At 40.5% G+C, this 26,542-nt stretch overlaps 2 protein-coding genes across 4 annotated transcripts in view; one reads left to right on the forward strand and one right to left on the reverse strand.

Moving 5' to 3' along the window:
- The window catches only part of exo1 (exonuclease 1), a 136,390-nt gene that overhangs the window by 25,828 nt on the left and 84,020 nt on the right, over window positions 1-26,542 (forward strand). The gene's annotated exons all lie outside the window — the stretch shown is intronic.
- ttc27 (tetratricopeptide repeat domain 27) lies at window positions 275-25,749 on the reverse strand. 3 transcript variants are annotated; one of them, XM_058057921.2, is made up of 21 exons: window positions 25,603-25,749; window positions 25,384-25,508; window positions 21,510-21,681; window positions 20,198-20,327; window positions 19,634-19,774; window positions 18,688-18,790; window positions 17,860-18,018; window positions 16,420-16,601; window positions 16,201-16,313; window positions 12,606-12,672; window positions 9,675-9,788; window positions 8,223-8,318; window positions 5,933-6,055; window positions 5,590-5,817; window positions 4,753-4,851; window positions 3,731-3,783; window positions 3,487-3,652; window positions 2,580-2,777; window positions 2,387-2,498; window positions 1,150-1,250; window positions 275-1,081 (listed from the first exon to the last, which is right to left on the reverse strand). In XM_058057921.2, exons 2-21 carry the CDS (start codon window positions 25,472-25,474, stop codon window positions 956-958), a joined length of 2,574 nt encoding a protein of 857 aa, XP_057913904.2. In that variant the 5' UTR covers window positions 25,475-25,508; window positions 25,603-25,749; the 3' UTR covers window positions 275-955. The 3 variants fall into 3 exon arrangements, with proteins under 3 accessions (XP_057913904.2, XP_078655172.1, XP_057913903.2); XM_078799046.1 differs by having other exon boundaries at window positions 16,420-16,456; window positions 16,505-16,601; window positions 25,384-25,747; XM_058057920.2 differs by having other exon boundaries at window positions 25,384-25,749.

Here is a 26,542-nt window from a genome sequence, read left to right on the forward strand (position 1 = left end):
ATTTCGCATAATTGACTCATGTTTTTTTCTCTCATAACTTCGACTTTTTCTCCCATGATTTTGATTCTGCATAATTATGACCATATCATAAATTCACCTTTTTAAGTCAATTCTGACTTTTTTTTAATCCAATAATTGAGATTTCTTATAAATCTCATGTCTTTGTTGTGTCTCATGACTTGATTATTTAAATTTAAAATTATGTTGGACATAATTTAAATCATAATTTTAAAAAAAAGAATGGAATATACATCAGAATAGAATACAGAAACACTTTTTTAAAATTTTTAATTGCAATCTGGAATCCACAGATGTTGAAAATAAATGTACAAATATTTTTCATGATGAATTCATCCAGGTGAAGATTTGAATTCTTTCCCAATCCATGCTGCGTCCCAGCATAATTACAGGAAATATGTACATTTTGGGACCCCTTCAAGTTGACATGTCGACATAACCCAAATCCAAACCATGTCTGCCGGCGTTGACTTAAGCAGGCTAATAATAATAATAATAATAATAATACAGTGGAACCTTGATTCATTGGTTTTAACCAAAACACACCAACATTAACCAAATCAATTAATCATGATTGACGAGTTAAAACATCTGATTAAAATTTGTAATCAAATGGCAGCCCTACTTTATTCCTGACATTTTGACTTTTTCCCCCAACCTAATTTTCCAAACATTATTTTGTTTTGCAAATCGGGCCGCTGTCCACAAATGGCCCATGTGCCACACTTTGAACACCAATTAAATCCCTTTCGTTTATAATAATGCAAACTATGAAAATGGGTTGATGCTGATGACATCATCGATGCGCAGCTTAAAATGGGGGCGTATATTTTTGACTTTAACCAAAAACACGCTAACCAAGGTAGGTTCCACTGTACCTGTAATATAAGAAGAATGCGGTAGACAGGAAGTTGAGTTGGTCCACTGGTGAGAACGTTCACTGCGACCGATCACGTAGTTGTCCACATAGCTCGTGGAGCTGTGTGACGAGCTGCTCCAGGTCAGCGACATCGTCCAGCAGCTCCACGTGGATCCGACCTGAGGCCGCGTCAGTGTGCATTTGCTGTTGGACGGGAAGAGAATATCACACTGCCAACCAATAAGAGAAGGGTGTGGTGTCACATGGTCTACCTTAGCTTTGGTGGCCAGGGCCCTCAGGCTGAGACGCGTTGAGGAAAGCATCTGAAGAGCTTCGGAGGGGTTCTTTTTCATCTTACTGCAACTGATGGTCACTGATGGTGGAACAAAGATTGCTAAGAAACGACAAACTGAAACAGACTAACATGCAGGTTGTTAGCATGCTAACATGTAATACAAAACTACTGTTTATATTGGTTTATACTGTTGAAATCTAATATCTAATTTAACCATTCTAGCAATGCTAACACGCGAGCTGTTAGCAATGCTAACACAAAAAGAGTTTTTATCTTTGAAAATAACAAAAATGCTAACAGGCTAATATTATGCTAACAATGCTACTGGGCTAGCTGCTAACATGCTAACGCTAGCATAATAGCGCTTAGTCTTTATGCAAGTTTATACATACAAAAATGACTTGCATACAACCATTTGCAGACCAAAATGCTAACAGTTAGCATGTTAGCGTTGAACATAAAAACACTGTCAACATAAGTTTATATCTTGGAAAAGACCAAAAATCCTAACAGGCTAATATTAATATGCTAACAATGCTACTGTGCTAGCTGCTAACATGCTAACGCTAGCATAATAGCGCTTAGTCTTTATGCAAGTTTATACATACAAAAATGACTTACATACAACCATTTGCATACCAAAATGCTAACAGTTAGCATGTTAGCGTTGAACATAAAAACACTGTCAACATAAGTTTATATCTTGGAAAAGACCAAAAATCCTAACAGGCTAATATTAATATGCCAACAATGCTACTGTGCTAGCTGCTAACGCTAGTATAATAGCGCTTAGTCTTTATGCCAGTTTATACATACAAAAATGACTTATATACAGTTAGCATTGAACATAACACTGTCAACATAAGTTTATATCTTTGAAAATAGCAAAAATGCTAACAAGTTAATGACTTAATAACATGTGAATGCATGCTAACAATGCCAACATGCTAATAGTTAGCATGTCGGCACCAAGCAATTAAGTTTTTAGCTACAGCAAAAATGCTAATATGTCAATGTTAATGCATGCTAACAATGCCAACATGCTAATAGTTAGCATGCCAGCACCAAGCATGTACGTTTTTAGCTATTCATTCATTGAACAGAATTCTAGAATACACAGCGACCTAACAAATACTGTAGCTTTAAAAGTAATGCAGTAAATACATTGCGTACTAGTGTACATAGGGAAAGGAAGTAAGGAACCAAGCGCTGACCTTCCCCCATATTGATGGCTCTTTTGATCACCTCCTTAAAGAGAGATGGCTGCTTTTCCCAGCCACCGGCTTGCACCTCGCAGCGGAAGGCCTTGGACAAGAACTGCTGGGCCTAAAACCCCCAAAACATCATCAATTATTTCAAGAGACCAAAGCATGGATATATGATATATGATATATGATATATCATAACCTTTTCATTCTCCTCCGGGCAGGAGCTGTGGCCACCGCCATACAGCAACGCATATTGCCGCCATACTTCGGGGTCGCTGCTGTGGCGGGAAGTGACCCGTCCCAAAAGTTCTCGTAGTTGGGACCGCAGGGATGCGGCCTGCTCGCCCTGGTTGTCCGTCAGCTTCTCAACAACGGCCCGCACGAGGATCTGGACAATCTGGAGCAGGTACAGTACGCTCATCCCACTTAAAATTGCAACATTTTCTTGGTAGAATTTGACTTTTTTCCTCTTAATATTTTCACTTTATTGCAGTGAAATTTTATACAATTATTTCAACCTTCTTGTATATTTTCTACTTTATTGCCCCTTTTTACTTTTCCAGCTATACAATATGTACTTTCCTCATGTAATAAATATTTTTATTTATTTTAACATTTTAAATTTATATATTTCATATATATTTTTATATTTTCACTTTATTGTCGTAAAATTTAATAAAAATATTTCAACCTTCTTGTATATTTTCTACTTTATTGCCCCTTTTACTTTTCCAGCTATACAATATGTACTTTCCTCATGTCATAAATATTTTTATTTATTTTAACATTTTAAATTTATATATTTCATATATATTTTTATATTTTCACTTTGTCATAAAATTTAATAAAAATATTTCAACCTTCTTGTATATTTTCTACTTTATTGCCCCTTTTCCAGCCATACACTATCTACTTTCTTCATGTAATAAATATATTTATGTATTTTAATATTTTTATTAAATATTTTAATATGTTATATTTATTTATTTAATATTGTTTTAAATATTTTCACTTTATTGTCATAAAATGTCATACAATTATTTCTACCTTCTTGTATATATTCTACTTTATTGCCCCTTTTACTTTTCCAGCTATACAATATCTACCTGGGTGTCCTTGTAGTTCTCCCTTAGATCCATCAGACGATGGTAAGCCTTGATGGCTTCGGCGAAGGCGCCGACATCGATGCAGACCACAATGAAGTTCTCCCAGATCTGCCAGTGCTCGTAGTTGCACTTGAGGGCTTCCTGCAGCGTGCGAAAGGCTTTGTTCCTGGAGAGAAACCATATTCCCGTCACGTCGGTCGGTCCATGATGCTCGGGCATCTTCAGGACTTTGGGGATGACTTACTTATTGTGTAGGCGGATGTACGCCGTGGAGAGGTTGTTCCAGGCTTCTGCATTCTGAAAAACAATATTCTGCAGTGAAAATCACTCCAGCATAAAAAAACAAAAAAAACAAAAACACGATACCGTCCGGATTATCGTTAATCTCAATCCAACTACAGGCGGTCCCTCATGTTACGGTTTCAGTGTCACCATCTTGTTAATATTCATATTCATTCCTTTTCTATGCCGATTGTTCTCACTAGGGTACGCTGGAGCCTACCCTAGCCGACTTTGGGCAGAGGCGGGGTACACCCTGGACTGGTGGCCAGCCCACTGCAGGGACATAATGCATGCGGAGTAAAGGGGGCCTAAGTTTAGACCTGACATCGGGGATGAGCCAGCGAGGGTTAAGGGAAGACATGGATGGGATTGGCAGCTTCCTGTAATAATAATAATAATAAATTTGATTTGTAAATCGCTTTTCAGATTATTCAAAGATGCTTTACAGTAGAGACAAAAAACAAATAATTGTGTGGATGAAGGAGGTCTGTGAGGTATGGGGGGTCAGATTATGGAGAACTTTGTCACCTTTGGCTACTGTATCTATGATTATTATTATTATAATTAGTATTGTAATGGTGCATTACCCCATATAGTAGACATAATAAAGCATAAATCAACCATTTGAGATGTGGATATAACTCCTCTTCATGTGTGTCACAGTAAATGTGTTCCCCAGGGAACCTTTGTGGAGGTGACGTTTCAAAGTTTAGTAGCCGGTGTTATGGTTATCTTACTGTTATTGTGCCTATTCTGGCCATCACATGTGGTGCTTGTCTCACTGACCAATTTGTGACACCTAGTGGCCAATGTGGAGTACTGCATTCACAATTACAAAGCTTCTTCTGCCTTGTATTTCTACATGTAGTTCATTCACGTAGCATTTTTTTATGCTCAGAAATGCGGAATTTGGGTCTAGAATATGTTTAATTTGCTTAAATATGAATATAATAATAATACACAGTTATAGGTGGATGTACTTACGTCTGGCTCCAGTCCGACACATCTTTGGAACGCCTTGGCCGCTCCCTCGTAGCCTTGCAAGGCAAGGTAGGCACAACCCAGAGAAAACCACACACCCAGCTATGCCATGACACAAATACACAAACACAAATACACACAATTACTACAAGAGCTTTATAGTGACATTCAGTGCAACTTTGAAAGTAGGGGTGTCCAAACTTTCTCTCGAGGGCCACACAGTGCAGAATGAAAGGAATACAAAGAAGTTACAGTAAACTTAATATTTTAATGTTCTTCTTCAATAATCTTTTTTTTAATATTCGGACTTTACTCTCAGAATATTTGGACTTTTTTCATTACTGCTGTTTTTTTTAGGGATCGACTGATATGGTTTTTTTTTCCCGAGCCGATGCTGATTTTTTTCCCATCACCCTTAGCCGATGGCCGATTTTGCTGCTTTTGTTCCCTCAATTTACATGAAAAAATGACAATAATAACAAATATTACAGGTCTCAAGTTTAAACAATTTTATTGAAATGTAAACACTGTAGTTTTTGTCATTTCCAATTATTTGTTCCCAGAATATTTGGACTTGATTCTCATATCCTAATTTTACAAAAATTACAACTTTATTAACCCTTTTGTTTCTCGTATTACTTGGGATGTCCCATGTTGGTTCCCAATTTTATTGTGTTAATATTTTGACTTTATTATTGCAGTTATTGCCACTGTCCTCATTTTTCTTTAGTTTTCTTGTTTAATTCTATTTTTAGAATGTGTACATGGTGGATAAAAATGGCCCCCGGGCCGCATTTTGGACACCCCTGCCATGCCGCACGTCCGACATGTGACTTGTACCTGCAGGGCGTTGATTTTGAGGGACTTCTCGAAGCAGTCGACACACTGCTGGAACTCCTTCTCGCGGAGATGCAGCAGGGCCTTGGAGCGCATGGCTCTGGCACTGCGATGGCCCGAGAGCTCCCACGCCTGGTCGTAGTGCCGGTGGTCTCTGAGGATGTCCCCTAGTAGGCAGTACAGGCTCGGTGTCGCCTTCTTGGCCAGCTCCTGACGAAGCAGCTCTTCGGCCTGAAGACACAAGACAGGAGGGCAGCGTTTGTTTCGTGTCTCAGTGTAACAGGGAGGGGGGGGGGGGGGGGGGGGGGGGGGCAGCACCTACGAGAAACATATCATGTGTGTGTACCTTCCCGTGTTGGCCAAGTCTCTCCCAGCAAATGATAACGTCTTCCCACAGCTGCAGCTTTTCATAAATGAGCAGAGCTGAACTGATGCAGCCGAGGTCCGTCAGCAAGGACGCCAACTGTTTCTGCAGGGAGCAAGACGGCGTTTTCACTCTTCTATTTATTGCATACCGTATCGAAACAAATGAGAGGCTGTCCACCACCTCACTGCATCCAACCGAGTATAGTAATCCCTCGTTTATTGCGATCTAGCCCAAGAATTTCCGCATAGTATTTTTTAATTACCGTATTTTCCGGACTATAAGTCGCACTTTTTTTTTTTTTTTTTTATAGGTTGGCTGTTCCTGCGACTTATACTCCAGAGCGACTTATAAATGAAAAAAGTGTTTATGTTCCATAAACACTGGACACCTTTTCTGTTTATGTTTATTTTTAGTGTATCTGAATAAGCATTGTGTTAGCATATCTTACACCTATTCAGCCTGTTCTCTATTCTTTTATTATTGTTACAACTTGCCTTCCAAGATGGCGGAATGTCTGTTTTGGTCAAGTAGTTTGGAAAATTAATTACCCGCAAAAAATGTGACTTATACTCCAGTGTGACTTATGTATGTTTTTTTCTACCTAATGATGCATTTTTGGCCTTGTGCGACTTATACTCCAGTGCGACTTATAGTCCAGAAAATACGGTATAAATGAATACTTTTGTAATTAGAGCAGAGAAAACTTGTTTACAACCTTCTAAATACAGGTTTATAAATTATTAGAGCCTTCTAGACATGAAATAACACCCCTATAATGACTTTTCAAGCCAATATAGTAGACATAATAAGAAAAAATAAGATATATTGGACATAAATTTGACATAATAGACTCACACAAGAGTTGCTTGCTCTCTTTGCGGAACGTCACTGCCCTGTACAGCAACTCAGAACGACACAATGCAGCAGTCGCTACAGTAGCAATACCGACACCTGGTGACCAGTGTAGAATACTACATGTCACATGTTTAACTGCATCTTCTGAATGCCTAATCTTTCTACTTGACTTCATTTAGCCATAAAAAAAATGTACAGTTTACTAATGTAAATATCCACACTAATTCTAGGCCATTTTTAACCACTAAATAGCAATATTTTGTTAATTTATTTCAAAAGAAACGCATATCTGGCCACCCTAATTTAATGTACACTTATTGAGATATGATAAAATATGCCCTATGCATGTAGGTAGCACCATGATAATGATTTTTATACCCAATATTTACATGTTTACCCAATTTACAGTGGAAATAATGAGTGGTTAAAACATGAAACACGTGAAATTGCTGTTTTTGTACACTGTATTATGTATACACAGTAGTCTCTCTCCAGACTTTGGGGTACTTTTGGTCTAATGTGAAAAAGGAGCTGAATAAAAACAAAAACGGTTGGTATTTTTGCACAAAAACAAAGCATCCATCCAGAAAGCAATAAAAAAAAAAAAAAGACTTTCAGTGCTTTCTCACATGCAGGTCATGTTTCTCCAGAAGGATAAAAAAGCGCCGCATCACAACATCAGAAGCAATCAAGCGCCTCCACCCACTTTACAGTCCCCCGGCTGCAATAAGGACCCTTCAATTTTAGCGTTATTGCTGTTATCTGCTATTATATGCCGCCTGGGGGAGGCTTCTTCCCCAAAATGAGCTCTCCTCCTCCTCCTCTGTCCTCCTCCTCTGTCCTCCTCCTGCAATATCTCATATTGACACGTGTCAATTATTCTATTATAGCATATTTTATTCACATGGCCTTGTTGCAGTGTCCGCCTTCATCATACGTACCACAGCGTCTAACTATTCGGCCATCAGTAACGAGTGGATACATGGACGGAGCGCTAGCAGTTAGCATGTTAGCGAGGTATGAGTATAAGGTTTCTAAGCCGAATGTCGAGTGGAGGTGCAGCAGAGACTTCATCCACGAAGGTGTTGGATCGGCAAAGTGATTCTGAAACGGTGCGCCCGCACAGACGGCGTCGCAAAATAAACGCAACCTTTGAAAAGCCACCAAATTCGGGGGAGATGGGTGAAACGTTTGCCGGGGTGTAACGTCGCCTGAGAGAACTGAGCAGCAACTCCTCAACCGTATCAATAGTTCCCAATAAATGGTGACACCATCTCCGCCGTTCTACTGCTGTACTCTACTGAAGCTTCAAATATTTTGTTGGTTCCCAGTGTGGACAACCTACATCCTCACAGAAAACCAGTCAAACGTGCGTCATTTGTTGCCGATGGATACACAACAACAATCACATTACCTGGACTACCCATCTGGTTGGTGCATGGCAGCAGTAAAAGGCCTTTAGACGCTCAGGAAAAGGGCAGGTTGTGTCTTCAAAATGGTCTGCTAGGGCCTGGAAAAGAAAACATGTGGTACCACCCGCCTTTATTGCAAACAAATGAACAACACGTGTGTGATGAAATCATAAAACACAGTGGTACCTTGGTTAACATCCGCCCCGGTTAGCGTGTTATCTAAAATTTTGACTAACATTTTGCCTTAGTTTGGTTAACGCCCTCAAGACGAAATCTTCTTGATACCTACATATGATCATCATGCAATGCATTGCGGGTACAAGACTTCGAGATTTTACGGCTTAAAGAGAAGATTTCAGAAGTATGTCAACATGTACGTGTGCCGTTGCTTTGATTGGTTGGTACATGGCAGCAGTAAAAGGCCTTTAGACGCTCAGGAAAAAGGGCAGGTTGTGTCTTCAAAATGGTAACATCTGCCTTTATTGCAAAACAACACGTTGTGATGAAATAATAAAACACAGTGGTACCTTGGTTAACATCCGCCCCGGTTAACGTGTTTTTCAGTTAACATCTAAAATTTTGACAAAAATTTTGCCTTAGTTTGGTTAACGCCCTCAAGACAAAATCTTGTTGATACCTACATATGATCATCATGCAATGCATTGCGGGTACAAGACTTTGAGATTTTACGGCTTAAAGAGAAGATTTCAGAAGTATGTCAACATGTACGTGTGCCGTTGCTTTGATTGGTTGGTACATGGCAGCAGTAAAAGGCCTTTAGACGCTCAGGAAAAAGGGCAGGTTGTGTCTTCAAAATGGTAACATCTGCCTTTATTGCAAAACAACACGTTGTGATGAAATAATAAAACACAGTGGTACCTTGGTTAACATCCGCCCCGGTTAACGTGTTTTTCAGTTAACATCTAAAATTTTGACAAAAATTTTGCCTTAGTTTGGTTAACGCCCTCAAGACAAAATCTTGTTGATACCTACATATGATCATCATGCAATGCATTGCGGGTACAAGACTTCGAGATTTTACGGCTTAAAGAGAAGATTTCAAAAGTATGTCAACATGTACGTGTGCCGTTGCTTTGATTGGTTGGTACACGGCAGCAGTAAAAGGTCTTTAGACGCTCAGGAAAAGGGCAGGTTGTGTCTTCAAAATGGTAACATCTGCACAACAACACGTTGTGATGAAATAATAAAACACAGTGGCACCTTGGTTAACATCCGCCCCGGTTAGCGTGTTTTTCAGTTAACATCTAAAATTTTGACTAACATTTTGACTTAGTTTGGTTAACGCCCTCAAGACAAAATCTGGTCTTCACGTCTGAGTCATTCCCACAAGAGTTTGATGGGATTCAAGAACAAATCTTCAAGCCTACTGGACTGCACAAATGATCTGTACAGTATAGAAAAATGATTTGTACAGTATACAAATGATACTTTACCTGCATTTGCATCATGGCTCTCTCAACACATCGGGAACTCCCTTTTTCCAGTTTGGTTCTGAGGCAAAGCGCTGTCATCTCCACCGCCCAAAACTTGGGCTGGGACAGCAAACACTGAAGAGACAAGGGAGACTCAAATATTAGCATCCGACAAAGAAGAAATGATTTCTCGACAATAAAAAAGTACAGGAAGTTGTATTTTTTGGAAGAGATATACGTAGGCTTTGTTTTGTCGTTACGTACAAAGCACTCCCATACTGTACAAAAAGACAAACAGCGGCGCCGGTGCTACCAGTTGATCCTCCAACAGGAGAGGTGACAAGTGATGATGAAGACAGCCAGACATGTGACAACCATCTAACCAGCCTGCAGATTCCTGGATCTACATGGAGACTGGGAAGATGCCTGCCCACAGAGCCGGCAGCATTATCATATCGCACATTAGCATACGACATACTGTATGTTGCCACCACAAATACGCTCTAATGGTCTCTGTTCCGACTGTTCTGTGATGGCGACGGGATGGCAGTGGCTTGGTGTCGTCACGACGACTGTGGAAGTCGTTAAAAAATAAAAATAAAAATCAGTTTCAGTGGATGAAAAGTTGAAGCCAGGGATATTCCGATGCATTGTCACTGATTGGTAACGTCCGGTTTCTATTAAACAACAAGTAATCGGCATATGCCGATAAATGCCTTTTAAAATCGATCACAAAAACCGATGGCCGTGCGACAGCATAACAACTGATGTCATGACAACACGTGAACGTCATGGTTGTCAATGCTAGCTGGAATTACCACAGTCACATTTTGTTTTTAAAACAAACAAGCAATGCAGTTAGTTTGGAGCTTGTTTTTGTCCCACCAGGAAGTCACGCTGGAGTATAAGTCGCATTTTTTGTGGGTTTATTTACCGTATTTTCCGGACTATAAGTCGCTCCGGAGTATATGTCGCACAAGGCAAAAAATAAACAATTAGGTAGGAAAAAAACATACATAAGTCGCACTGGAGTATAAGTCGCATTTTTTGCGGGTTTATTTATCGTATTTTCTGGACTATAAGTCGCTCCGGAGTATAAGTCGCACAAGGCCAAAAATACATAATTAGGTAGAAAAAAAACATACATAAGTCGCACTGGAGTATAAGTGGTATTTTTTGCGGGTAATTTATTTTCCAAACTACTTGACCAAAACAGACATTACGCAATAGAGAACAGGCTGAATAGGTGTAAGATATGCTAACACAATGCTTATTCAGCTACACAAAAAATAAACATGAACACAAAAGGTGTCCAGTGTTTATGGAACATAAACACTTTTTTCATTTATAAGGTCGCTCTGGAGTATAAGTCGCAGGAACAGCCAACCTATGAAAAAAAGTGCCACTTATAGTCTGGAAAATACAGTAAGTTTATGGGATTTTTAGAAAGTGACATGAATATTTAGTATTGTTGTCATTGAAGTCCCTCGAGCCAACCGGCTGGGAACGGAAAACAACAGATCACAAGTAAATATTAGTTTTATAAGATATACGCTGGGCAGTGTGACCGCTATGACAATTCCAGCTGGATCCGCTGTAACCTGCTGTTTTTCCATTTTAATTTCCTGTCCTGACAGATTCCTTTCCTTTATCAGCCCCGGACTCTTATCGGCCTGACAGACTCAGGAGACCCAAGTCACTGAATAAGCCAAGCCAGCCGTCACATGACTTTGTTGCGATGTCTCCAGACTAACTTTCCGTCTCTAAGATGGCTTCAGTTAAAGACTCAGACTCAGTCTCCTATCGCTGAAAAAGTAAAGGGAATCTGATAAATGCTGGAAGTAGACTCGTGTCCCCGGACGTTGGAGTGGCGAATGAGATAACTTTAACTTGAAGACATCAGGAACGCCTCATCGCACCGAGGTGAACTCGCGCTGACCCGAGCCTGACGACAATGACTTCATGACTGCCGCAGCTGCTCTGACTACAACCTCCTGGCAATTCAAAGTCAGAGACGCTCTTGGTTGCCAATAAAAGAAGAACAAACAAACCATTCGGCCTGTAACACACCAAGTCTGGATGGAAGTCGACGCCCACTCTGATTGGCTGACATAACGAAAAGAGCTCGGACCGTGTTGGCCGGGGGTCTCGTGCTGCTGTGGCCCTCTACTAGACATCAAGGCTTAGTGTGCTTAGTGTGGCCCACGTGCCCGGGACCTTTTATATTGCAAAGTTAGGGCACCCCTGGTGATGTTCCAGAGGTTCTTTTCTAAATGACTGCTTGTTGGGATCAGCCATTCCAGGTAATTCGAGGGATAGATACAAGTCTAATTACCGTATTTTCTGGACTATAAGTCGCCCAAGGCCAAAAATGCATCATTAGGTAGAAAAAAACATACATAAGTGTTTGTCTTGGAATGCTGTGTTCTTCATCCGCCATTACACTGACTGTCCTTCCTCAGTGTTGCGAAACACTACTATGCAATATTACACCGACACTTCCTCCGTACACATGCAAATTGGCTCCCCTTTTCCTTTTGTACAGTATTCATCATTTTGGGAGTGCCTCATATGCACCAAATAGAACACAAGGACCGCCAGTAATAACAACAGATTGGATTTAGCATCCTTCGAGTGAAAACCCATTACTCATTTTTTTTTAATAAATGAAATTCATGATTTTAAACACAAAGAAAAAGACATAAAACATGATTCATTCAGTCCACGGCCACAACTTGGTGGTGGTGAGGTACATCTGTAACCTCAGCTGCACTGGAGGCAAGGTGGGCCAAGTGACCGGGACCCTCCAGTTTCCGTGTTACACCCATGTGCTGACGCTCCTTAGAACTGATTTTTAAGCTACACAGACCCAGCTTGGGCATTTCAAGACAAGCGGTACGTTGAACGTAAAAGCTACCAGCTGTTCACGGTCATGCTGAGAAGGTCACTTACCGACGTGAAGGCAAGGAGTTGTTCTTCTGTCAGCTTGTGGACAGGGTTGTTCTTCTGAAAATCAGTGCTGTACAAACACAGTTTACACTAAAGACCAGTAGGTGCAAGATCACATGTAGAAAATAATAATAATAATAATAAAGTACAGGATAGCTACAAGAGTTAGCTACATGGGTAAAACCCATCTATGGGTCCGAGTCATTAAAGGGAGGGTTTGGAGTTTTTGACATGAAGTGTAGTACATCAACGGTGACTCCCCCCCACTTGGTCCGGCAAGTCCGGTTCTGTTGTGGATTTCCCATTCTTTTCAAACGTATTACTCTTTTGAACGCATACCGTTCTAAGAAGCCAAACCAATTCCTTAAGTGACCCAGAAACTAAGCGGAACTGCGTTGTTGTTTTTTTTTGTACCCACCTCAGTATACCAGTACCTAAGTAGAGTATATGTATAGTATATCGTATGGTGTAGTGAGTATAGTGACCATAGGTAACGTTCCATTCCTCACATACTTGAAGGGGACGGGTCTTGTTAGCATGAACAGACGGTCATTGTGATAAAGATTAGATAGATCAATAAATACATCAATATTGAGGCTGTCAAATTATTTTTGATTAGATTAATCACAGTTAATTACATTAAATTAATCAAATTAATGACAATCACCATTTGTAAATTTTGCGACTTATACTCCAGAGCGACTTATAGTCCAGAAAATACGGTAAATAAACCCGCAAAAAATGCGACTTATACTCCAGTGCGACTTATGTATGGTTTTTTTCTACCTAATTATACATTTTTGGCCTTGTGCGACTTATACTCCGGAGCGACTTATAGTCCAGAAAATACGGTAAACAAACCCGCAAAAAATGTGACTTATACTCCAGTGCGACTTATGTATGGTTTTTTTCTACCTAATTATACATTTTTGGCCTTGTGCGACTTATACTCCAGAGCGACTTATAGTCCAGAAAATACGGTAAATAAACCCGCAAAAAATGCGACTTATACTCCAGTGCGACTTATGTATGTTTTTTTCTACCCGACTATGCATTTTTGGCCTTGTGCGACTTATACTCCGGAGCGACTTATAGTCCAGAAAATACGGTAAACAAACCCGCAAAAAATGTGACTTATACTCCAGTGCGACTTATGTATGGTTTTTTTATACCTAATTATACATTTTTGGCCTTGTGCGACTTATACTCCGGAGCGACTTATATTCCAGAAAATACGGTAAATAAACCCGCAAAAAATGCGACTTATACTCCAGTGCGACTTATGTATGTTTTTTTCTACCCGACTATGCATTTTTGGCCTTGTGCGACTTATACTCCGGAGCGACTTATAGTCCAGAAAATACGGTAAACAAACCCGCAAAAAATGTGACTTATACTCCAGTGCGACTTATGTATGGTTTTTTTCTACCTAATGATGCATTTTTGGCCTTGTGCGACTTATACTCCAGAGCGACTTATAGTCCAGAAAATACGGTAAATAAACCCGCAAAAAATGCGACTTATGTTTTTTTTTTTCTACCTAATTATGCATTTTTGGCCTTGTGCGACATACTCCAGAGCGACTTATAGTCCAGAAAATAGGGTAAATAAATCCGCAAAAAATGCCACTTATACTCCAGTGCGACTTATGTTTTTTTTTCTACCTAATTATGCATTTTTGGCCTTGTGCGACTTATACTCCAGAGCGACTTATAGTCCAGAAAATACGGTATGTACTTTAATATATTTGAGCTGAGTAGTCTGTAGTCATGCACTATAATGTCTTTGACGGAAAACAAAGATGTCTCATTGATATTTTTGTCGTGTACGTAGCGTAGCCATCATATCAACATTCCATCCACACTTCCGTTTACGTCCTTGTGTTGGTATGTGCAAACACTCCAGTCTTTTGACCTTCAAACGGTATTGGTTGCCGTTTCCTGAGGCTAATTCGGACCGGCTGGCCCACATGTGCAAATACGGGGCACAAAAAATGGACTTGCCAAGTTGTTCTTGACAAGACCGTAGGAAGATTTTTAGAAGAAATTGAACAGGTCTGCCATTGGGCTCCAGTGTTTGCAATTGAAGATGTTGAAGTCTGTGTTTTCAATTCTAACAGACTTGATGCTCATCAATCATCTCCAAGCAATCTCAGAGGCTGCTTCACTTGACCTTCGTTTCATTTTTTTCATCCCCTGACAACAGTAAATATCCTCGCTGTATTAAATTGCTGAATGTGTTCCTAACCCGAGACAGTAGACGTGCTACAAACGCGGGCTGCGTCTTGGTGGTGTTCGTATCAGACGCACATTTATTAACATGCATAAAACAAATGAAATGTGTCATAAAACATGGGATCAATGACAATTCTTTGCGAGGAACGGGTGTGTTTCATTCACGGAGAAACATGATCACTTTCAAAACTATAAAACTGAAGACAGAAAGAAATGCTACTCTTTAATACAATTGAAAAGGCAGCATTTCAAGAAATGCAGCAAATGTCTGGCAGACAGTGTGAATTGCCTTTGAGGAAATACATGACATATTAAAAAGGAAATATTGTATTTATATGATATACTATACATTATTGGGCTGCACGGTGGTAGAGTGGTTAGCGCGCAGACCTCACAGCTAGGAGAACCGAGTTTAATCCCACCCTCGGCCATCTCCGGGTACTCCGGTTTGAATGTGAGTGTGAATGGTTGTTTGTCTATATGTGCCCTGTGATTGGCTGGCCACCAGTCCAGGGTGTACCCCGCCTCTCGCCCCAAGACGGCTGGGATAGGCTCCAGCACCCCCGTGAGGATAAGCGGTAGAAAATGAATGATTAGGCTAGTATTAGCCTCCTTATTGGCTTGCTTATTAGCCTACTTTTGCCCTATTATATAAAATTTGTCAGATTTTTTTTTTGTAAAAAAAAAATATATATTTTTTAAATCACTGGAAAAAAAAATCAATAAAAAATATCAAATTATTTAGGGGGTTAAGAACATTTTAAAATAGGCCTAATGACGCCACTGGCTCTTAGAAGTAAAAAAAAAACATGCTAGGTTAATTAGCCACTCCAAATTGTCCATAGGTATGAATGTGAGTGTGAATGGTTGTTTGTCTATATGTGCCCTGTGATTGGCTGTCCAGGGTGTACCCCGCCTGTCACCCCAAGACAGCTGGGATAGGCTCCAGCACCCCCTGCAACCCTTGTGAGGATAAGCAGTAGAAAATGAATGAATGAATGAATACTAGTATATATATTATCATAACATTTCAAAACTCACCTGTATTGTTATGTGGCGTGGTAAAATCAAACAGTTTTTAGGTATTTGTCTTCAAATGAATGCTAAAATCCGTCTCTTCTCGTCTCTACCGTCTGGCTAAAAATGCATCCGCTAGCCAAGGTAGAATACTGAGATTCATCCTGGTCTTGGCAGCGTGATGCCAAGGAGCCAAGAGCAAACGTAGGGCGTGATGATGGATGTACTCAACACCGATACAACATCTCCAAATCGTAAATCAGCCACCAACCGCCTGGCGGTTGCCGTTTGAAGGTCAACTGATAGAAGTGTTGAACAAGCACTGGTCTCCAGTGTAAGAGACTAACCAGACGCCCAGGATCAACGCTTGCTCCTCGCCGCTGAGGTCCGGCAGCTCGTACCGGTCTGGCTCCGCGAGGCTGAGCTTGTCTAACACGGTGTCATCCCCAAGACGGCAGTCCTGTAAGCAGCAACATTTTAAAAACAGGCCGTGTGCTCCGTTGCAGGTCTACACTAATGTACTTTCTCTTTGTTGACATTTAACGTTTAATGTAAACATCTCATACCTTGGGAAGTTGGGCTTTGGGTGTCGGTGAGGGACTCGGTGAGGGACTCGGTGAGGGACTCGGTGAGGGACTCGCTTCAGCAGCGGCATGTCCAGGCTGGTCCTGTTCCTGCTTTCGCGTGACCTCAAGAACGAGCTGAGCTAGGTACTTTTCCTGGAAATAGGTACGTTTGCCCAGAGCACCTACATCCAACCAGGGGGGAAAAATATTAATTAATTAAATTAATTAGATACAATTTGTCAGAGATTTTTTTGGGGAAAAAAAATGAATAAAAATTAAAAAAAAAAATCTCTGAAAAAAAAAAAAATAAAAATATCAAATTGTTGTTTGTTGTTTGTCTATATGTGCCCTGAGATTGGCTGGCCACCAGTCCAGGGTGTACCCCGCCTCTCGCCCCAAGACAGCTGGGATAGGCTCCAGCAACCACTGTAACCCTTGTGAGTAAAAGTGGTAGCAAATGAATGAATGATGATTATTACTACTACTACTAGTAGTAGTAGTAGCCTAGTATTAGCCTGCTTTTGCTCTATTATATAAAATATGTCAGATTTTTTTTGTAAAAAAAATTTAAAAAATCAATAAAAAAGATCAAATTATTTAGGGGGGGCTTAAGAACATTTTAAAATAGGCCTAATGACGCCACTGGCTCTTAGAAGTAAAAAAAAAAAAACATGCTAGGTTAATTAGCCACTCCAAATTGTCCATAGGTATGAATGTGAGTGTGAATGGTTGTTTGTCTATATGTGCCCTGGGATTGGCTGGCCACCAGTCCAGGGTGTACCCCGCCTCTCGCCCCAAGACAGCTGGGATAGGCCCCAGAACCGCCCGCGACCCTCGTGAGGATAAGCGGTAGAAAATGAATTTTTTTGTAGTTAGAGCACAGAAAACAAGTTTAACACCTTCAAAATATGCTTATTAACATGATTAGAGCCCTGTAGACATAAAATAACACCCCTATAGTCACCCTTACAGCCGCCTGAATGATCCGGCTGCGATTGACCCAGTATTGTGAGCTGGATGAATGACAATATTCACACATGTTGTTCCATAATGCTCAACAGATCCTCTTCAGCAGTCTGAGAAGATGCTGACAGAAGAATAAAGTCGCCCCCGTTCTGAAATCGACACTTTCAAACGTGACTTCAATTTGGAATGGCCTTCTGAAGCCCTTCTGAAGGCCCTGACCACAATGAAATTCTAATTCTGCCAACAAGAGAGGTGGAAAAAATGCAGTCAAAATTCTACCTGAAGTTTGTTGATGGCTACAAAAAGCATGTGATCGAGGTTAAACTTGGCTAAGGTACATTTAACCAAATATCAGTGAGGGGTATGTACAGTATATAGCGTATATATATACTATATATACATATCCAAAATAAATTGAACCTCGCACCCCTGAATGCAACCTTTGCGGTTTGTAAAGATTTGTAAACATCATACCAGTGGTGTTGATATCAAGCATGGAGAGTTCCTGGGCTTTCTTGATGTGTTCCTTGGCGGCGGAGTACTCGTAGTAGGCCAGACTACAGTAGACGCACTCCAAATGGAACTGGATGGCCAGATTTCTCTGCTCAGAGAACAGAAAGTGGCATTTCTGCACTGGAGGCAGGAGGAACATCGTTATTATCATTATTATCAGTTCAATGTTGCCAAATGTACTCTTTGTTAATCCTGCTCAGACAAAACATGTTTAGAATATTGCATTTAATGCATTTACTTTTGTGTGCCGGTTGTGAGAGTGAGAGACTGACAAAATGTGTGATGAAGGAATTTTGACACTGTTCAATTGTGACGCTGAAGAAGACGACTTTAGTGGTTTTGGCTCCCGGGAAGAGCTGCTAGCTATGCTACACGCAATATTTGGCACTGTTTAAGTTAAAAAGTCTTTGTGTGTAACATCTGTGCATTAAATATCCCATGTGGCCATGTGGCGGCATGGCGATCAAGTGGTTAGCACGCAGACCTCACAGCTAGGAGACCAGGGTTCGATTCCACCCTCGGTCATCTCTGTGTGGAGTTTTTCTCCGGGTACAAAACATGCTAGGTTAATTGGCGACTCCAAAAGTTTTTTTCTACCTTTTTCTGTTTTATAGTAATCAGTAGAATGTAGGTATCATATTCTCCTTACGCTACATTAGTTTGAGGGGACGATAATGAAGTGCCGGACAATATGGGATACTGGTAAGAAAGCCAATATCGAGCATCTCCAGTTTGGAGGAGTCTGAATAGCATCTCTGTGACAGGAAGTGGCGAGCGTGTGAGAAAGACCTTCTTCCATGCTTGTGAGCGCCAAGTTGTGGAGCTGCGGAGAACACGCCTCCAGGATTTGCTGGTGCAGTTTGATGTAGCGCAGAGTCCACCAGGGGAGGAGCTAAAAAAAAAAGACACCAATCATTAACACGGTAGAAGGAAACCACTTCTATGTGGTGAAATCCTTTCACGAATGACTGGACACATGTAGCCATAAGGATGTTGTGATGTTTGGAGTCGGGCGTGTCTGAGAAGTGTTCCTAATACAAACATTTTTTTTTTTTACATTTTTCTGTTTTTAAGTAATCAGTAGAATGTAGGTATGTTTGAGGAAAATATCAGTTCCCGACTAAAAAAATTTCAAGCTTTCCCTTGAAAACAAATATTTTTTTTTAGTTAGCGCGCAGGCCACACAGCTAGGAGACCCGAGTTCGATTCCACCCTCGGCCATCTCTGTGTGGAGTTTGCATGTTCTCCCCGTGCATGCGTGGGTTTTCTCCGGGTACTCCGGTTTCCTCTCACATTAAAAAAAAACATGCTAGGTTTATTAGCCACTCCAAATTGTCCATAGGTATGAATGTGAGTGTGAACCAATCCGGTCCAGGGTGTACAGGGGCGTACCCTGACTCTCGCGGAAGACAGCTGGGATAGGCTCCAGCACCCGCCGCGACCCTTGTAAGGATAAGCAGTAAAAAATGAATGAATGAATGTTCAAGTAATTAATAAAATAAGTTACTTCATTCATTATTTTTCACAGCCCTAATTTTTACAGTATATGTCAAGGGCCAATAGAAAAATGAGCCACACTTTGGACACCCCCACTCTACGACACAAAAATATTTGTTTTCTTTGTGAACACACAAAAACGTGTAGGCGACACTTTCCGCAGATATACGTAGCATAAGATGCAAGATGACAATGCAAAGTCATTCACCGTAGAGACTACACAAAACGAAAGTTTTACTTGAAGATTGGTCATCTTGGAAGAACATTTGGTCAGAATGACTCTCGCCAGCAGGAGCAGGAAGGGGTTGGCCACCAGGCTGTACACGGACTCTCCATCCAGCAGCAGGCAAGAGTGGATGGATTCCACCATGGACTCAGGCTGTCAGAGAAATGAAACGTTCAATCAAGTTACCGTATTTTCCGGACTATAAGTTGCACTTTTTTTTTCCTAGGTTGGCTGTTCCTGCCACTTATACTCCAGAGCGACTTATTAATGAAAAAAGTGTTGGACACCTTTTGTGTTCATGTTTATTTTTTGTGTAGCTGAATAAGCATTGTGTTAGCATATCTTACACCTATTCAGCCTGTTCTCTATTCTTTTATTATTGTTACAACTTGCCTTCCAAGATGGCGGAATGTCTGTTTTGGTCAAGTAGTTTGGAAAATAAATTACCCGCAAAAAATATGACTTATACTCCAGTGCGACTTATGTATGTTTTTTTCTACCTAATTATGCATTTTTGGCCTTGTGCGACTTATACTCCGGAGCGACTTATAGTCCAGAAAATAGATATTATTATACCTGAGAGGAGAGGAGGGCTGACGGCAGGAGGTCAGGGAGATGGATGGAGAGCGAAGGACCGGTCCAGTTACTTTGAACAAACATGTGTAGGCAAGAGACAGCCAGGACCATCACCACCAGTTCTCTGAGGCTGGAAAGACAAGACGTGGAAGCGTCTTTACCATTGGAACACCAGGAAGTGACAAGGAGGTTACGCATGGAAGGGAAATTTGAATGTGCGTTGCAAATGTGCAAGCTGTAAATAGTTCATGGTGTTACATTTGTAAGAAATTGTTATTTTCTATTTCCTGCTGTGTGATTTATTTTAATTTTAATTTTTTATAATACATATGTAATATTTTATATTTTTTAACATTATTATTAAAAATTATTATTAAATTTTTTTTAATGAAATTAAAAATAAATAAATAATTTAAAAAAAAATTGGTCAGATATAAGGAGTTATTATGTTCTCTGTGGGCATAGTTTATTTGAAGAGAGTTCCAACAGGAAAAGACTGCTGATTGGGCGAAACAGCCACCATTTGACTCAATGGCCAATTAGTGTTTACATTTTTAGGAAGGACCGCCATGCTTTTCTTCTATTTGCTTCCCTGCTCCCGGTGATGGAGGGAGATGGAGGATGATGGAGCGGAGGCAACCAGAAGCAATCCTGATGAAGGGGGAGGAGGAGCATTACGTGTCACATTCATTTTATTCATGAGCGGTTTTCCGGCGAGTGGGCGGAAGAGCGATGTTAAGCTGTCCTTATTAAGAATTAATAATTCATGACAAAAGGATTAGAGACACTTAAAAAAAGGAGCCAACAAACACACCGGGGAACAGCTTGGCGGCGCGCTCAACTACTTCCACCCCCGCGCGCCCGCCTCACCGGGTCATTACGCAGATATTCCTTTGCCGGCTAACTCCAGCAGTTCAACATCTTACGCAGTTGGAGCCGTTTAAGTCGATGCCCTCCGGACGGGATAAATCATGGAAGTTGTTGACGTCACAGAAACAGCGTTTTCTTGTGACTTTGTCCCGAAGAATGGGTGACAATGGGTGAACGATAATCAGCGGTCTAAACCAATAAATCCGATAACGTTGTTTAGGTTAGAAGGTTATAAAGAGGTTTTCTACGCTCCAACTACAAATCTAGTAGAATCTAGGCGAAATAAGGAAACTGACTTTCTGGAAATTCAATATTGATTCCGGATCCAATTAAGAGGGATGGGCCACCAGTCCAGGGTGTACCCCGCCTCTCGCTCCAAGACAGCTGGGATAGGCTCCAGCACCCTCACGGTAGAAAAGGAATGAATGATTAAATGTACTACCTGTGGTTTTGATCCCCATCCAGGTACAACAGGATGCGTCGCTCCAAATAGGCCTGGATGTCCTCTCCCTGACTGCAGCTGCCATCTCCAGAGAGCAGAAGCAACACCGTGGAGCTCCTCAGAACCGCCTCCAAGTCCCCATTCATCAAGGACTCCAGCAAGGGTCCCACTTCTACGAGACAACATTTTGACGGTGACTTGGACTTGGACTGTTTAGCTATTGCTAAAAGCCTAACTAACTTTTGCATCCCACACACAGACCTATGGTGAGTTCAAGGACTCGGCAGTTTCACTAAAGGCATAAAAAGATAGTAACATGTAACAATTGTGTTTCTTTTGAACAGCGATAATTGATAAATTATCACCCACATTTGGTCTTGAACCAGTCATGATGTGCTATATATATCACTATATTGACACTTACTATGGTACCCATTATGGCATTGGATGCTCATATCACCCAGTACTTTGGTACGAGGTATATTATTATTTAACAAAAAAAAACCTTAAACTGTAAATGTAAGAGTTACTGATTGTAAAAGTACCAGATGGAGGGGAAGGATTTAATAAGCTTTGCTTCTTCCTACTCCTTTTGGACATGTGGAACTGGGAACTGATTATGGGATGCACTCAATTGGAATCTGATAAAAATAAAAATTAAATTTTAAAAATAAATAAAAACAAAATTAATAAAATAAATTAAAACAAAATAAAAAAAAATAATAATAATAATAATACAAATAATGGAAATAAAAATAAAGAACAAAACTTAAATGCTTTTGGACATGTGGAACTGGGAACTGATTATGGAATCTGATGCATGTTCACATGAAATGAAAGCATTCCCATTACTACAGGGTAAAAAGTAATAACGTCTGTAATGCCGTGACTACTGAAGGGATCCACTATTCTCGGTGTATAGAATGCATCTTCTCATATTGCAATACAACAATTTCCCATAAATATTATACAACCGTCACCTTGATACAGCCTTACTGACTGCACAAGAAATGCTTTAAGTCCCGTTCTGACGTGCTTAAATATGATGAATTAAATATCGGTTCAAACACGCAGACACCCTTTTAAACACCCCCCCCCCCCTTCCCCGGGTTTTAATGATAAATGAGGAGGATGTAATCAAGGTTGTGTCACTGATGCAGCTGGCGCCTCTCATGGCACCGACCGTCACGCACGATGACGGCAACACGTGTATTGAAGCACACTAATGTATTGAAGTGACGGTAGAGTCTGGAATCAGTTGGGAATGTGGTAAAGCGGAATCTCGGTCAGCCGAGTGTCCAAATCACACAATAAATGAAATTTAGACTCCGTCGTTTTGCTGCAAGCAGTTTAAATCCAGGCAGGAAGAGGATTCACTCTGTGTATTGGTTTCAGCACCTTGGCACGCTTGTTCCATAGAACAAGGGCACGGACAGAGTGAGACCCCATGTTTTAACTGTGTATAAATGAATTAATGTATCTTTTACTTGCTTTTAATCAACTCTATTTTTTCTGTCTTTGAGTACTTTGAAAAGCGCTATACAAATAAAATGTCATACAGCCTCTTTGTTTTGGTGGGTGGAGGCGGGGCTGATAGCATACACACAGAGTGCAGAAGAGTGCAACGTAGTAAAAATAGTTCCCCCACTATACGCATTCCAAGGGTGTAATAAAAAAAAGCTTTGGGGTTTTTTTCAAAATTGCCCCCCCCCCCAGTCTTATTTGGAACTTCCCAACTAAAAATGGGAAACATACACATTATGTGAAGTTAACAAAAACACATAATTTTAGGTTTTTTTTTATTAAAATAAAAACATTTATCATAAATTATTATAAAAAATTATTATTAGTTTTAAATTAACTTTTTTTTAATTTATTTTTTGTCAGTAACAACCTTCATCTGGACCGCCGATGGTCGCACGTTTCGGACATGTTTTTTGTTGTTGTTGTTTTGCGTCTACCACTTGACGTCCGTTTCCATAACCTTCAGGATGTCTGAAGATGTTTCAAATGACCGTCTTCCTGCGTCCAACCTCGGCTGCGAGAAGCCTTGCCTGTGCAGCTCAACAATCCCGCCGCGTTCAAAGAGGGAAAGCCTTTTTGCCTTTGCCATCAAGAGATCCTGACAGTGTCAATACCTGACGGAAATGACATTGAATCCACATTGTTGGAAACATTTTAGCTTCTTCGATGATTCACTTGTTTTTCAGCCTGGAAGACGGACTGGGAGCTGGTCCCTCCTTAACATCCCAGGCTGCACGCATTAGCTTTTTATTTCTGTGCAGACGTAATGAAACCCCGCGGCTGCTATAATAGCACTGTCACTGGGCTTGGGGGTGGTGGGGGGGGGGGGGGGGGCGACGACGAGGCAAAGGAGGTGCTCCGGTTTTATGAGGGAGAAAATGAAAGCCTGAGAAATGGCCAAGTGTTTAATAACATTTCAGCTGGTCTCCGTGTCTGCTGATGAAATGGCAGCAATTATGGAAAACAAGGCTGCGGTGTTCAAATGACTGATAATTCATAACGTTTCACGGGGTTGCGGTTATTAAGCAACAGGGAACGCAATCCACAGTTGGACTACGTGTGAGAGGCAACGGGGAGGTCAGACGAATCTCTGCAGATGCCAACATCTGCTAGTTTTGATCACTTAACGCATGCATACTGTACGTATACTGTATGTACGTGATACTGTACAGATTTTTTAATAGCATGCAATAGACCCACGTTACATGGAAGAAACAACAACAAGGAACTTTCATGTCTACGATATTCAGTAATATGGCTATAAAGGTGACTATAGGGCTGCTATTTAATGTCTGCAGGGCTCTAACATTGTTAAAACCTGTTCTTGGAAGGTCTTAAACAGGTTTTCTTTACTCCAACTAGGAAAATTCATTCATTCATTTTCAAGGGTCGTGGGGGGTGCTGGAGCCTATCCCAGCTGTCTTGGGGCGAGAGGCGGGGTCCACCCTGTACACCCTGGACCGGATTGGTTCACACTCACATTCATACCTATGGACAATTTGGAGTGGCTAATTAACCTAGCATGTTTTTGGAATGTGGGAGGAAACCGGAGTACCCGGAGAAAACCCACGCATGCACGGGGAGAACATGCAAACTCCACACAGAGATGGCCGAGGGTGGGATTGAACCCTGGTCTCCTAGCTGTGAGGTCTGCGCGCTAACCACTCGCCCGCCGTGCAGCCCACTGAATATTTAATGACTAAAAATAAGTGTTTGTTTTTTTTTACCCGCATTATCTCCAGGCTTTTAAGTGCCAAATCCAGCCCCCGGGCCTTGATTTGATACCTGTGGCCTTAGGCAGGTGTGAACCCGACCACAATGATACGTTATAAATACAGGCTATTGTTTTATTTTAAACATAATATACATTTAGAAATCCCTGGAGTTTTTGCATGTTTTTGTTGTTTTTTTTGCAAGTGGCGACTTTGTTCGACGGTCCTTGAATGCACCATTGTACGACTATCATTGTGTATTCGCTCCCAAATGCACATATTAAGCGGGAATGCATAAAGGTGCGCTTTGATGACGTCACTGGGTGCTAATGTACATATTTGCTCCAGTCGTTCTGTCACACTGCACATTATTTTTATAACGTATGGATGTTTGATTCTTTTAAGTTGGGCTATCTTAAACATTGTCGGAATATAAATATTCCCGTTAGGCAGGGCTAGACGTGAAAAGGCAGGTATAGTTCAATGATTTATGGCACACCGCCATTAGCTAAGTGCTGATGAGTGTTATTAAAATAGTGAATTATTGAACTATTGAATTATTGAGTGTAGCACGGCATCCACTCCAGCGTACGCGGTGGCAAAAACACAAACAACCAATATAATCATGTAGTTCTTACCTGAAATAGTGAAGATGTTCTGCTTCCATTCCTCCGCCTCGCTGGGTGACAGGAAGCCTCGGAGGACGGAAAGCTGGACGTCGACTAGCATCGTTAATGGCGACGACTTCCCTGCTGCAGTCGAGCTGTTTCCGGTTGAACAGGTTTAAAGATTGTTTTTACAAAAGTACAAATCTAAACAGAAACGACCGGTCAAAAAGTGTTTCACTCAAACGGCACCTATGTTTTTATTTCCTCCCCATGTGCGGTGTGGACCGACAGTGCGCGGCCATGACAGCTGCGCGTTGCATTCTGGGAACACGTGACTCCAGCCTCGCGTGCCTTCAACCAGGGGAGGGAGGGGCAATCCAAACATCGACACTACAGATACGAAAGGTACTTTTTATACAGTATTTTCGTACAAGTATTTTGATACTGATGCTGGCATTTCAAGAAATTGAAATAGTTCCTATTGACGTACAGCGAAACATAACAACAACGATTAGCAGTTAGCCACCGAAATGTAGCAAGCAGGGTCGAGCGATACGGCAAATTTTTGTATCGATCCGATACAATACTGATAGCGATATTGATATTTATTCTTTTTACTTGAAATTGTTCATTAATTGATCATTAAATATTGTTGAGATTTTGCCCTGAATGTGTTGGTTGCTGTTGTAATCATATTTGATTATTTTTTTATTTTTTTTTATTTTATTCTATTTTTTAAATTATTGTTTTATTATTCATGTAATGACTTTATTCCTGTAAATTTGCAACTTTTTTCATTAATGACTTTTTTTTCCTTAAATTGTATCTTGGTAATGCTACTTTTTTGGTAAATCTTTGACTTTTTCTTGAATTTGAACATTATTCTTGTGCTATTACTTTTTTAAAGTTTACTTTGTTATATGAGAATAGTTGTATATATTCTCATAGATATGACTTTTGGTAAATTTCTGACTATTTTCATTTTTAATTCCTTGTAAATTCACAACTTTATTCTTTTAAATTTATGACTATCTCATGACTTTTTTGTAAATTTACAATTTTGTCATTTTTTGTGGTAAATTTATGAATTTTTTGTAATTTTTTTCTGTAAATTTACAACTTTATTCTCACAATATTGCAACTTTTTTTGGTAATTTAACTTTATTAAGTTTTACTTAAGTCTTTTTTT

Source organism: Doryrhamphus excisus, linkage group LG19 (genome assembly GCF_037039965.1).
Source record: "Doryrhamphus excisus strain RoL-2023G ecotype Guam linkage group LG19, RoL_Dexc_Guam_v1.1, whole genome shotgun sequence".
NCBI lineage: Eukaryota > Metazoa > Chordata > Actinopteri > Syngnathiformes > Syngnathidae > Doryrhamphus > Doryrhamphus excisus.